The sequence below is a fragment of the Bombus pyrosoma genome, linkage group LG16 (genome assembly GCF_014825855.1).
Source record: "Bombus pyrosoma isolate SC7728 linkage group LG16, ASM1482585v1, whole genome shotgun sequence".
In the NCBI taxonomy this organism is placed as follows: Eukaryota; Metazoa; Arthropoda; class Insecta; order Hymenoptera; family Apidae; genus Bombus; species Bombus pyrosoma.
This window is the reverse complement of record NC_057785.1, coordinates 7,590,158-7,605,017: the sequence shown is the minus strand read 5'-3', so window position 1 is coordinate 7,605,017 and position 14,860 is coordinate 7,590,158. Positions and strand designations below refer to the sequence as shown.

Here is a 14,860-nt window from a genome sequence, read left to right as displayed (position 1 = left end):
TTCAAAAATAAAATTCTTTCCATGTGGAAATGTCAAATATTTTCAACGTTCTCTAGATGCTAAATTTATTTTCGGCAACGCTGCTTTACGCTGCTTTTTTCCAAATTTAAAATTAGCAATTTACACACTTGTCAGGATTCTAAATTTAATAGTCCATAAACGCTTAGATAATTTCTGCGCGATATTCCCACCGATTTGATGAAAGAATCTTATTGTCAGACACGAATAGTTGTATAGACAAATCACAAGGAATCGATTGCGTTAAATGAAACGAACGTGGATAAAGCAGGAAGCAAACCTTGGAAATATCCAGAACGGAAAAACAGTACGTTCATTAGTACCTACATGTAATTTTCCAAACAATACTGCACTTTCACCCTGTAGACTGATAACAAACGTAATTACTCGACTGGCTCTTTTTTACGTTCGCGTAAACATTTTCGCGAAATTTCAATCGGACCCTTGCGATATTTCGAGGCCATGTAGGTACCCTTAAGCGAATTTAATCGACGCGGCCAGATATAATTATCGCAGCCGGTAATTAAACGGTCGTTAATAAGCTTCGATACGACCGTTTCGCCTACGGGGGGAATAATTATTCCCGTTTGCTGTAAAAGCCTGCAAAAAGATTCCATATTACATCTTTTTCTCTTCTATTTTTTATTCTGCATTTTAATGTGGAATTTTCGACCGACGTTCTGCAGATATTTTTTCAGTTTGACCACGAAATTTCGAATTCCCGTCGAGTCTGATTAAAAGAATTCTTTTCGTTGGGAATGTTCTCGACACTTTCTGATTTATATGTTTATTTCTACAAATTTTCATTGGCGGAATATTTAAAAGATAGAAATCTCGTACAAATTTTATTTCACGCTGTCGAATCAACGCGAATGCTTCGCCTTTCTTTGCTTTCATTTATAAAATATCCAAACACGTATTCTGTGTCGTAAGAAACGCGAAGCTCGCGAAACGTTAAAAATGACAGAAATTACATGCAGTAAAAGGACGCATTCGTTCATTAATATTCCAGGGGATTTGCCTGCATCTCCATTCTGCTCTCCATAAGAAAAACCGGCCTCGCATTTATCTAATTTTGGTTCTTTCGCGTGGCTGAAATATTTCCTTCCTTGCTAATTTTGCTTCGTTACCAGCATACGGTACCGTACAGCGAAATATCTTGTAGTATTCTGTTAATTTCGCTTGCTAGTCGACGAAAACGAAAGTAGAAACGATTCGCTTTTGAATTTTAAACCCGTTCTTAATCTCAATTCTTTAAACGTTTCTTCCTTATTCCTTCGCTGTTTTCTTTCATCGAACTTCATTTGATCCGATTCTGATGGCTGGTTTGGGAAGTGTTTTCGTGATTGGATGGAAGTTAAGTGAATTGAGAGCAACTTTTTGATAATTAAAAGGTTTGGCCGAGTAGTGGAAGATACGTTGAAGGTTATTCTCTCAAATTCTCTGTCTACTTACCGCGAACTCGTTCGATGAGAATCGATTATCATAGACACTTGGATCGGATAAACCTTTTCTTCAAACGATGAAAGTAATGAGACAAAAATTCGAATCTCGAAGTCGAGAAATTCGTTCGTTTCGAACGCTTGATGTCTGTCTCGCTTGATTCACAATTTGCGAATATTTTTGTGCTCTGACGCATCGTTCTCCTGGAAACGTCAATTCCTAGAACGTTCTTCTAGGTCGATTCTCGATTACCCGCAGGAACAAATCCAGCGGGATCGTAAGGCACGCGCCGTAAGGCCACAGCCCGATAAATCACACCGGATGCGAGATTAGGGTAGCGCTACAAAGTAGCATGAGACAGGTAACACGATTCCCATTGAGATCCGGGCCTGGCTGCGTGCCAGACTCCCCCTTTCCACCCCGCTACTTTCTCTGCTCTTGCTATTTTCGCCTGTTTCTCCTTGTAATCTTACCGTAACTCACCCTCCCTTGCTTCGCTTTTCCGCGTTTATAAATATATTCAACTATAATTTAGAAATTACAAATTTGCCAAATCTACTAAATTATCAACTGAATTTCTGAAGCATTGAAATTTTCGATTTTTTAAATTTCTAGTTTCGTAAAATTCTCTGCTCTTTAAATCTCCGATATTTTCCAAGTTTTGCATTCTTTATATCTCCCAAGAGAAGATTCTTTTCGTTTAAATTTTATTAGTACTACGTATCTAAAAGAAAACTTGCGCTTCGTTAATTTTAGTCTGATTATTGGTTCAAAAATTCACTGATAATATTAGTTCAATTGTGCAAGAGAATTCGAACAATGTGAAAAATTAGAGACGTAATTCCTACGTGATATCAATTGCGAAACGTGTCTGACAGTGCACGATCTGTTTTCACTTGCAGTCCATCCCAGCGGCTAGTAGTACAGATCAATCATAGTTTGCAGTGACTTTTGATACGCGCATTATTCTGAAAGTTGTTCCATGTAAAACTTAACTAAGATTCTCAAGCTACACTGCTATTCACTTTCCCACGGATAATTGTAAATCTTTCTTTACTTATAATACGATGGAGTAGTAAGAGAGTGTTTCGGTTTTGTGTTTATTTTTTTTTTAAAATCCTGTAGTAATCGAATCGAAACGTGCTTTTATAACAGAAATAAGAATTTTTATTGTAAAAATGTTTACAACCCGATAGAAGCGTTTGACGTTTTATAAAATAATATATAAATAATCGGAACAAGATTATGGAAGAGAATGGCAAACTCTGTGAGATGAATATTTTACAATTGCGGCATATTTCGTAAAATAACAAAAAAAAAAAATAAAATAAAAATAAAATTTCGCCAAAATCATCAAGCCACGTGCATCAGAAGCATCTTAGGGTCGCGTCTAACAAGAAACCGGTGAATGGGGCAAACCGCTGTGGAATTGAAGCCAGTGATTAAGATTTAAACGGTCGGTGCTTCGAAACCGAAACGTGGAGGGCGCTACTGGGAACCACGACGATAAAAAGATATTGGCGGTCGTAAAGACGCGAAAGCGTGGCCGTAAAAAAATTGGACGTCACGGTATAAAAGCGTGGAAGTTCTTAATGGGGCCGGGCGTAAAAATAAGGAAAACGGTTCCGCGTTAAACAGCCTCGTCCAGTATAAATAAGCCTAGCAACGGTCGAAAGTTCGCTACCCCTTTACGCTTTTAATATTCCGTTTTCGACGACGATTTGTTCTCGCGTTGTAGGTAAAAAATCGTCCCCTCTTCGATCTCGAAGAATCATCAATCTAGCTTGATTATCTTGCTTATTTTTTCTGTTGTTTTCCTTTCGTTCCTATGTGATCGTTGAAGTTTGTTAGGTTAGATTTTCGAGACTGTTTGTTGGAAGCCGTCGCCGGAGTTTGACGTCGAAGAAGTGCGAACTCATCGAGGCTAAAATAAATGTGAAGGTTCAAGGAGGGTGTATAGCAGTGACGAGACACCAAGTTCGATATTTAGTCGAATTTCAGACAATTTTTGTACCAAAGATTCACATTTTGTTACTGTTGTTATTCTCGATGATGTTAAATATGTTAGAGGTTCTAACTGATAATTGGATCGTTTTTAAAAAATTGTTTCGTTTTAATACCGAAACACGTGATTAATATCTGGTCTTTCACTCGAATTTAACACGTTGACTGTAAGTTTATGGTAAGCGTTTTCTTCTGAAATATTTCGTTGGTGATAATGTTTGGGATTAAGATAACCAACCTTCTACAACGATGGCTGCAGGTAGATTCGCCTCCAGCGTCAGATGTTGCGTCGTTTCGTACGCTTTTAAGGTGCTACGAAACCTTGTTGAAATATTTAATGTTTTCTAGCGAGCGAAATATAATTGAGCGATTTAATAAGTACTTTTTACAAATAGTAAGTGCATAACTAGTCGTTTAATATTCAAATTATTATCTAGGTATTCGCATAATCGCTGCATTTCATTTTATTGTATATGATGGAAGAAGCAATTCTTCATCTACCATTTTACTAATCAATTATTTGTCACACTGACGACTATTCGAACTAAACTAAACTCCACCAAACACTCGCTATACACGTACACACACATTGCCTGAATTTCCATTCTTCTTAAAATAATTCACGAAAGTAACCCTTCGCCAAGAACTCCGATAATCGATATTCGAACTTTATCAAACATTACCAAACTTTGCTGAACTTCGCCGAACAAACGAGAGGCGTTCACTACGCTTCTCAGATTCTCAATCTTCCCGACATAATTTTCTGAAAAAGCATTTCTCCATCCACGATTCTACGAATCGATCGACGGTCCAGTTGGCGACAATTCAGACCGATATTCATCAGTCGGAGAAGGTGGTGGAGCAAATTAGAAAGCGTGAGCCGAACGCGTGCGACAGGCAGGGAGACAGAGAAGCTCGAAAGCGTCAAAAGCACCCCCGGGGGTGCACTCCCCGATCGCACGGTTAATATAGGGTTATATTTGCCGGCGAATCCAAACATACGTAAGAGAAACTTTCGGTCGATTCGAAATATACCGACCCACCGTTTCGGGAGCGACGAGAAACTCGATGTGAAATTCGAGCAAACGCAACCTCCTGGCTCGCGCAAACATTTAAACTCTCTCGAGAGAACCGATCGACGTTAAGAAATGGATGGGAACGAAGATTAAATGATGTTCCATGCGAAGAATCAGAGAATGATTTTCAAAGATACGAAGACTCGTTTCGACATGAACTTCTTTCTCGCTGTACATGTGGCTGTCGTTTTATCATATCTTGTAATTCTTGAAACATTCTTTAAACTGCCCAATAACTTTTGAAGCTTCTTATAAAATTGACTAATATCATATCAGCGTAGAAATTTAATTTAAGTGATCAATATAGAAAGAGAAAATGACATTACTTTGAAAAATATCACGGAAAAAATCAGGCGTATCGAGAAGTTGATAAAAGAAGAAATTCTCAAAAGAAGAGTTCAAAACTGTTTCGAAACTTCCTTATTAAAGATAATAAAACGAAAAGAGGAATAATTTTCAAAATTAATCCCAACAGTAAAACTTCTCCCGAGCCTGCGAAAAAAAAAAAAAAAAAAAGAAGAATCAATCGATTCGGCGCATTCTCGCTGGAAAACAAATCTCGAAGCGATCGAACGAAACACAACGTTCATATTTCAGTCCTCGCCCACCATCAGAGGGGTTGGAAATCATTGCGACCATCCGTGCATTTGCCGCGGTCGATGGAAGTCATATTAAACGTATTAAACAGCCAGAATAAATATCAATTTGATTGATCACTATCGGGGCCGGTTTTCAATTCGTTTCGTCTCGTTTCCGGGATACTTTTTTTTTTTATCCAGCGGAAAACGCCATCGGTGATTTATGGACGTTACTTCGAGGCATTGCCGGCGTCATCGACTCGATTATTCGCGTTTTCGTTCGTTAACAGCTTTGAAAAGCTCGAATGTACTGCTCGATCGTGGCGTTATCGAGATTCTGCTCCTCTTTGTTGCCATTAGAAAAGAAGTGCCACGGGAATTCTTGAGATCGCGATCGATACAGGGCTTTTACTGCGAGGAGCTTTATATTTTGATAAATGATTTTGACACTGCGAATGTATTTTAAAGTGGAAGCTTCCACTCGAATTTTATCTTGTCTCCTGCTTTGTTCATCTATCTGTCGGCGTAGGAATATCTTTTTAGTACAGCGAGGAATTGTTAAGATATGTCGTTTGAACATATCGATTGTAGTTTATTAAACAATATTTCGATTCTTAATTCTCAACCCCTTTTTTTGCCACTTAATCAAGAATGCATTCGTCAAATTTCCACCCACTTGCAGTATTAACAAGCAAGAACACAAGCCAAACAGAAGCACAGAATTAGCCTTTGTATCCACTATATATTCCCATTAACCAGCCCAGTTCCAGAAACTCAATTCACCCGCCTACGAATTCCATTACTATGACGCAACCTTGACCACATTATCTATTCAACAACAATCGCCATTCGGCCTTCTTAATAGCCGTTTCAATTAACCTATAATTAACACAATGTGCATATCTAACAAGATATCCCTGAAGATTAAAAATTAAATTAAAATGTCAGTGAACGTATGTAAAAAATTGGATTTTGGGCCACCCACGCAATCTAACGTAATCTAACCTGCCATACTTTATCACCATTAGGATCACAATCCTAATAAGGAGTAATGCAACAAGTAGCATTTTCTTTCGGTTATAACTTTTGAACCATTAATTATGTTTTGAACCATGATCGCCCCACGTCAGCAATATCGGTATTACCTTGTCCCCTTTTCTACATAATTACCGAAATTTCAACTAAACGATTTCTCTTGAAATAATTCTGCGACCTGGCGCAAGAAATACCAACGTCGATACGTTAAAAAATTCATGTTCAAATAATTTCTCACGCAGAACTTTCTACTGTTCCTTTTTAAATTTATTTTCTGATACCAGAAGGGAGCGTTAAAGCTTATGCTATTCGTACTTTTTTTTATTTTGACTTTGTTATTTTTTGTAGAAAGCTTATTTCATCAAAAGTGTTGACATTGGCATACACAGATGCCGTTACAGCCATTTCTAGGTAGAATCTGAAATTATACGATTCTTTAAAGACTCGACAACGGTTTTAATTCGTTTTTGCAAAAATATAACACGAGTATCTCTTGCACCGAATCCACGGAATTGTATCTAGAAAAGACATAATCTATAACATAATCTATGTAGAACGAGGAGGTGTGCGATCGTAGACTGCGCCTCCGATAAATTTCTCTGACGACGAAAGGGTGCCAATAGGCGAAGGGTGACATGGCGAGGGGTTAATAAATTGGCCGATGGCCCGATAGACGGTCTTGCCAGTTTTATGGAAAGGATGTAGAACCGTAGAACGGACAGTCAGCTTGGAAATACCGGTTATTGATGAACCGTTACCACCCGCGCGACACCCCTTCCTATGTCCAGTGGCGTCTGCACGCCGCGATACAATGGCGTACGCCGCGTTTATAACGCGTTTCGACACGGTGCATCCCCTGACATGATTAATAGCGTCCCGTGTTATCTCCTACGGTACGACAGCCGCACGAAAACGTAGGATTCCTGAGGGGTGAAACAGAAATTTCCTTGCCAGCCTTTCGCTATTATCCAGTGTAGCGGCACACGAGCGTAGAAAAAGTCGACGGAAAATTCGAATCTGCGAGAGATTCATATTATTGCGCCTCTGAATAGAGGCAAATGAAATCGGGACAGATTGTTATTACTGTTTTCTGTAATCTTCAGCCGGAGTTACATAAGAAGGTTAACTTTTTGTGGTAACGTCCGTCCATATAAATGGAGTATGTACGTGCTCCGTAGAAGAGTATTTTTATACTTTCTTCGATTGGTATAGTGGCATTGTTCGAGCGACGATTAAAACCTAGCATACACTATCTCTGTACTTGTAATTATACTTATTTTAATATAACTGAGTATTACGAATTCATCCACGCGTTTCTTTATCGAACAAACCTACGCGTTTAATCCACCCCACTAGCATTTCAGTTTCTTTTTCTTTTCTTACTTCGCGTTTAGTTCACTAGTTTGTATTGAGAGAAAATATGAAATTCATAATTCTACGTATAGATCAACGATATCAGTTGAAACACGAATTCAAAAAATTCTTCCACTTGTCAAGATTTTTTAACATCAAATACAAAGCCTCTCAACATTTTCAACCTTAGATCCAAGATCTTTAAAGTACGAGGAGACCACTCGAGGATAAAACACCCGATGGCTATTATTTCCCAATTAAACAGCTACTCGTTTTGTCATCGTGAACATACGACCCTCTATAATTCGACGAAGGCAGTCAAATTCGAGAGCTCGCAGCTGCCTGTTCTTTCGATTTAGCGATTACCCGTCGGATACGGTTTTACGATTATCGCAGTGTTCTCTCGTTGATGTAGCAGACAGAGTCTCGTAAACAGGCGGACACGGTTCCTCGAGCAAAATGGCGACGAGTGGAACGGGGCCGTTTCGCAATTCTCTCATGTGCCTTTCGTCGTTCAATTACTGCTTATTGGGATCGCGTGACAATGCGTGTTCCAAGGGAAAATAGTGACAGAAAATTAGGGACGATTATACCGCCCGAGTTGTCACTGTTTATGACCGATGGCAAATGATCTGTCTTCGATCTCTGTCGAATCTCTGGGTTATTGCAATAAAATTAAATTTCTCTTTCTTTAATATAATTTCTTTCTATAATCTTTTATATAATTCTTCTTCTATATTTCATTTCTATTAATTATTTCTACGATTTTTACTATTTTTGAAAATATTCCTGAATACCCAGCAGCCAATGCACAAAATTCCACTTGCACGAAAACATAGAATTTCAAAGATCTATTCGACTCACCGCTAATACTCCTAATTAATTAGCGATCGTACTCGAATTCCTCTAACCAAATTTTTTCACAGAAAGATCCCCTTTCACGTGGGAACATCGACGTTCTTTGATGTCGCCGTTATCATCCTCTACGGTGCATTAATCATGACTCGTCGTCTTCTACGAATGAATATATAGAATCGTGAAAACTCTACTTTCATCCCTTCCGCTTCTTTTTTCCGCCCTTTAGCCTGAAAAAAAGATCGTGGAGCGTTTTCCATTCCGCTTTTTATCTCTGTTCATCGTGATAAATAAAGTTTAACGACGCCTGTATTGTTCGGAATTGTTCCTATTAGCGGGCGAATTGTTTTCGCATTTTGACGTTTTCCCTCTGTCCTGCGAAAAGGATGGGGCGAAAACTAAAACCGAGAAATATACGTCGAACGGAACCGTGCGTTTCGTGCATCCGTTTATTCTTGTTATTCGTCCGGAATTTATCGCATATACAGGGTGTCCCAGGAGTGAACAGTGAAACTTTGTCAGGCAGGATAAGGTAGAATTATTTTTATAACGAGTCGGAAAGATATTCGGCTATGAAGAATTGTTAAAACACCGTGACTCGGATAGAATTTGAGAAACCATTTTCCGAAAGTCACGTGTTCGTTAAAATTTCGTGTCTCCAATTTCTGCACCCCTTATGAAGAGGGGCCTAGTACATCATTCGGAATCTCATCGACGCCTAGCGTCGGGACGTTGCGAAATTATTGGCGAAACGTCAATATGTATTACCTCGTCGACCATACGAGCGTTTAGGCAACCCCTTTCGATTGCACGGCTTGCAAGCACTATCCCCGAAGCTCTACGTTTCACGAAAGCCAATCTCCACCGAACGTAGCTCAAGTTTCTTGCGCTTGATGGATTGCTCTGTCTCGTCTATAATCGATTATAATCTTTTATAATTAAAATAAGCAACGAAAATTCTAGCTATGGAAGGTTTAGAAGAAATCGATAATATTTATCCTAGATACGTTAAACGATCTACAATGTGAATTATAAACTTACCGATTCTTTAAAATTTGTATTTGTATTCGTGTGGAAATTTTCAAGATGATCTAATATTACATTTATTGCGTTAGGAAGTATCATGCTCGATTGTATCTGAATATTGCAAGACAAAGGGTCGATCCAACGAAAATAGAAATTGTTAGGCTTCCTTGTTTCTACGTAGATCGAATTTCATTCTTGTTTACCTAATGACTACACTGTGACACTGGATACAATTGGTCCTCTCCTGCCAAAGGATATCTTTTCCCAACTCATTTTTTTATTTTTCAATACGATACTGATAGATTTGGGAGACAGAGGATGGTTCGTTCGTTCGTTCAGTTTTCCGTAACTTTTATCTTGCGTGATGCAGACAGAGAATTGTTAGCGCCTTTGTTTCGTTGAATACAGGCAAATTTAGTGTCATTTGCGCAGCTACCCCTGTTATTGAAGGATGTACTCCCTTTTGTTTTATATTTTCTTCATCTTTGAAGCGCTTTCCCGGTTGCTGGTACTAGCGAATGACAATTGTTTCGCTGAATTTCACTTGAATTTTTTGAATCTAAGTACCGTGCTGTTTTCCGGAGCTTCTATCGCCTAAATTTCGTTCTAGTCAGATAGTTGTGCTATTCTTTTCTTCGTTTAATATTCTTTTTCACGAACGTGAATTTAATTATGTAATGCGATATCTGACTTTCTCTCGCGATTCCTTGACGTCGAAGTTATTATCTTATACGAATTACAGAAAATTGACACACCTAATTATCAAACGAATCGAAAACCAAATAAATAAAATCAGATAGCGCGCTTCGTTCTACCTGTTTCCTCTTTTCCTTCTTTTTCACAGTACAGCACCGCCGATCGTGTAAATTCGTCGATGGAATGATGAATCGTTGCTAGGGGGTGGTATTGAAAATGTAGGCGGGTGCAGAGAAATCATAAAGGAACTCGCAATGTATACGTATAAAAAGGACAAGTGACCTATCGAAATCGATATCGGGTGGCGTGTATTCATCGTGATCGAAACGCGAGCATGAGTCTAAAGGGGACGTGTCGGAGGGATGAAAAATGGTGGCAACTGGCTTTTACATGAACGCACACCAGCGTTCTACCGAAGGGAAGGCTGGCTATTTTATTAGGGGAAATCGAGATAAAAGTAAAATATCGTGTAGTTTAATGCGTCGCTTTGTAATAATACCGGTGCGAGTCTTTCCAGGGGATGAACGCCAGGGATGGAGATCGAGTAGCTCTCGGGGACCGTGTTTTTGTAACACCAGAATATTTCCTTTTCCTTGCTTTGTTTCATGTTCATGTAACTATTCGATGTACTAAGGTTGCTATATGCGAGGTATTAAATACTTTATGCTGAAAGTTCTTGCGCTATGGGTAGTAATTTACAATTTGCTCGGTATCTCTGATTTTTTTCAAATTTCAATATATAGAAAAGGGTCGTCTAAAAAATTAAATCATCAAAGGCATCGCGAACAATTTCAAGTGCTCGTAATTCTATATTAAAACTAAATCTAAACCTAACGTAAAATTAATTTTATAAACGCAAAAAATATCGACAATTTTCTGGATGAAAGGCTCTAATTCTCGATTTGATCTTCAATTTTTCTGAACCAGAAGAAAATCAAACAGAATTCACAATTTTTTATACTACTCGAAACATCTAAAAAATTTAATCAGATGTTACCAAGTCAGCAAATTTTGTTCATCGAAACAACACCTTCAGGGAATCATTTGAAGCCAACCGACGCCAACCGACAATAATATTGAAATGTCTTCACATAATTTTTTGTCGTTTCCATCCGTTCGCTCTGATTCGCCTTTTTTCGCATTTCTCATTCGTCTTCGGGCGATTCCACTTGGAAAGGGGTGGCGACCAATTAAACGAACAGCAGGCTCCTTTGCTTTTTTCCTGCCTCTGTATTCATCCATCAGTCTACGCCACGGTCGGTGTTCATTTATAGAATCGTCGATATCCTTTACCACGTATAATTGAAAAACGAAAGACGAGTCACGTTCGATTTTTCTTCGCCTGCTTCACGCAAGTTTCCTCTCGCCACGGATCGTTGCATCTTTCTCCCTCTTCCAGACGCAATTAATTCGATTCGATGAAAGATCGAGAGCGATGGCTGAACGCCAAAGTGCTCTTTTGCATTCGATTCTTTTCGAACAACGTTTTCTCCTGTTTTTCCCTTTCTCTTTACTCTTTCTCTGCTCGTCGCTTCAACTAGTATGTTTCTGACTTGTCCGGATAATTGATGCTCCTCGGAGCTTTTCCTTCTCGCTACTAGAACAAGGAGTTGATTTATCGTGCGTCGATGCTTTTAGAAACGATGATATGTATGCTAGTTTATTGTCCCGGTTCGAGATTGCGAATATTTATTTTCATGCAGAGATTAATGAGGAGTAATTAAAATGTATGAGAAATTATGACTAACGCTATAGTACTTTGCATGTTAATTAATAATTAATGGCGTATTTTTTAGTACTTAAAAATTCACAATATATTAGAAAAATCCTAAAATTGACGATAAATTCACAACGAAGTAAAAATACACGATAAGATCGCGATGAATTAAGGATTCGTAATAATTCTGAAAAATTCCAATAATCTTACTAAAGGATAAAAAAAAGCATTTTCTAATAAAGCATAATCTATAAAAGCATATTTCTGCATAATAGTATTCTCACAATCAGAGGTTGTCTCGGTGCACTCTACAGAGCTGCTGAAATGCATTTGTCGGAAAAGGGCGACATGGTGCTGGCTTATCTGCACTCTGGTTCGTCTTCAAAGAAAAGAATCTGGGTTTCCTGTCGGTGGTCGAGGGTGGAAACATGCCCGAAGGACGGAAGTTACGGCTAGCGAAACGGGAGGAAAGAGAAAAAGGGAAACCTACTTGGAATTCTAATGGGGATGCAAGCATAGCGTCGCCTGTTGCGTCCCGGCACGTGCGTTTTCCCTTCTACTTCCTTTTTCAGATGTATTTTTATACTATAACTTTTAGAAGGTGATACGGATAATTTTTGTCTTTTTTAATTAAGGAAACATTGCGATGGCTCGAAGCAATAAACTTTTATAAAATAGAAAATATCGAACAAATAAGATAATCATTAATCTTACCGAATATTATTGTCGTAAAATTAGATTGTATTTATGGCGTATTATTGGTAAATTACAGTCTGACTAAACTGAAAATAGTAGAATACTAATAACTAGACTGCAGATTTTTATTCACTTGTTGGAAATTTTAAGTCTACAAAAATGCAAAAAGCACACATAGTATAGAAAAATATACAGAATATCAAAATATTCAGTGGACTAAATAATACGAAATATACTTGAACATGCTTAATTAATCATAAATACAAATACTTCTCGTAAACAGCGTATTTGTATTCATCTTTCGCGCACTTATATTTAATAGGAGCGACAGTCCCCACCACTCGTGTACCGACAGCGCGCGCAGTCGAAGGAAACCGAGTAGTGACGGGGACGCGCGAGCATCAACGTGACATTGACCGGTCGTCGTTTCACATCACTTTCCCGCGTTCAGTCTTGCTTTTCGCCGTATTTTGGATGTGCCGTGATTCGGAAACCATTGCGTCATCGTTTAACATACTCGCGAGCGTTAGTGTTGTATATTCTTTTTCGTGACATGTGCTTTTTTGTATTTCTGTGTCGCATCAGTGATAGTTTCGTGTGCCGACGTTCGAACGATGCATGGACATGCGCAACGATCTAAAACGCGAACTCTATGACAACGAACGGCTCAGATTCCTTGCTGGATGTATTGCCTGTACGCGTAAGTTTTTAATTTCTGTTTATCGGTCGTATTTTATTTAGTGGTTAGGTATAAAGATATGATACGTGTTTCGATAGTTGAAGATTTATATCGATTGTTTGGATATCGAGAATCAGATTGCATACCGCAATATGGCGGCATTGTTTATATGTATATCTGTTGTGTTTCGTAAGATGTGTTTCTTTTACAGCGACAAAGTAGGAAGCTCTCAAAGAATAATAATTATCTTTCAGTACTCTTGTTTCTTGATATAACCAGGTTATAACTATTTAGTGTTTTACATGGTATTTGGCAAGCGTATTAATGCATTGCATATAGGAAGCTAGAGTACAATTACATAGGATATTATTATACTAACATATAAATATATTTAAAAATTTCTCTGAGAGTGCTTCGTGGAAAATGTATTACTGAAATTTGTTATTTTATTCCTGTATCTCTTGGTTATAGATATTTCCTGATATTTCGTATACAAGATTATTATATAAACATGTAAACATTCAGTTAGATACTTTCCTCGCTTTTCAATTTTCGAGTTGTTTTATTTTTGAGGAACTGTACATAAATTTAGTATTTTCTAGATAGATATTACATGCTACGCATTATTTTTTTTTTTCTTTCTGTACGAACGCAGTCGATTCATTCTGATGTAGCTCATGGTCATGCAAGAAAAAACGAAAAGTATGTAAACACAACGTGGTCAGTAGGTCTTTGCGTGATCACAATACGTTTCCAAGAAATTTCTCTGTAATATTTACCTCTACTCTTATCCCTAAAAATACATTGCCTTGAGATAGATTATATAATTTCGAGATAAAATGTAAGAAATAGTTGTCACATTACTAAGAGATTTATATGTATTGTACGACGTTTCCGTCTACACGATCCTAATCGTAAAACATTTAGTAAACAGCTTATAAGAATTTACAAAGAAATACAAGGAATAATAGTAAATAATAGTAAATAATAATACTTAACGTTTAATATTTTGTGTATATTATTTATTTATTAATAAATTCGAAGAGAATTTTCTATCGTGTTGTTGAAGATCCTATCGAGCGAAGGGGGGACGAAAAGATGGGGAACTTCTAGTATAGCAAGCGGGATGAAACAGGATAAGCAGGGCGATATCGATGGGAATCTCTTTTACGTGGACCATGCTTGACTCTCCTCGAATAATACGACAGCTGATTTTTATTATTGGGACAGGATCGGTTGCTCCTCGCGTGTTTCAACTTGTTTGCCGCTGCATATTGCCGCACGTCTCGCCTTGAAATACGAGATCTCTTGGTATTTGACTTGTGTTCCAGCCACGTTATAGTTTTGCCTTCCGTTTTCAGCGATATGATAATTGCGAATCCCACTTTTTGTTTCCATCCTTTTAATTTAGAGTTTTCGGATTTATCTAATGCCACGAATCAGTTATAATATTCTTTTGATTAATAATATTGAAACACACGTGGTCGCAACAGTTCAGAGAATCTTAAAAGACTCGGAATTAAGACTTGGAATCTAAATAGTAGCCATAAAGATATGGATTTGCACGAAAATTCACAATCTAATTGTAATTATTTTAAAAATTGAATAAGAGAACAGCAGAGTGTAGTAAAACAAAGAGAAAACAGAGAGGAAAATGGTATCCCTTGTTCCCTCCGACGTAGAG

General features: G+C 37.9%; 1 protein-coding gene across 13 annotated transcripts in view; it reads left to right on the top strand.

Moving 5' to 3' along the window:
- Positions 1 to 14,860, top strand: part of LOC122576604 (polypyrimidine tract-binding protein 2) — a 417,022-nt gene that overhangs the window by 301,270 nt on the left and 100,892 nt on the right. The window contains exon 1 of one of the 13 annotated variants that reach the window (XM_043747182.1): positions 12,949 to 13,191. The exons of 11 other annotated variants lie outside the window; for them this stretch is intronic. In XM_043747182.1, the coding sequence (XP_043603117.1) occupies positions 13,150 to 13,191 (42 nt within the window). In that variant the 5' untranslated portion in view covers positions 12,949 to 13,149. Of the gene's footprint in view, positions 1 to 12,948; positions 13,198 to 14,860 lie in introns of those variants that run through there. One more of the 13 variants, XM_043747181.1, reaches the window with a different exon arrangement.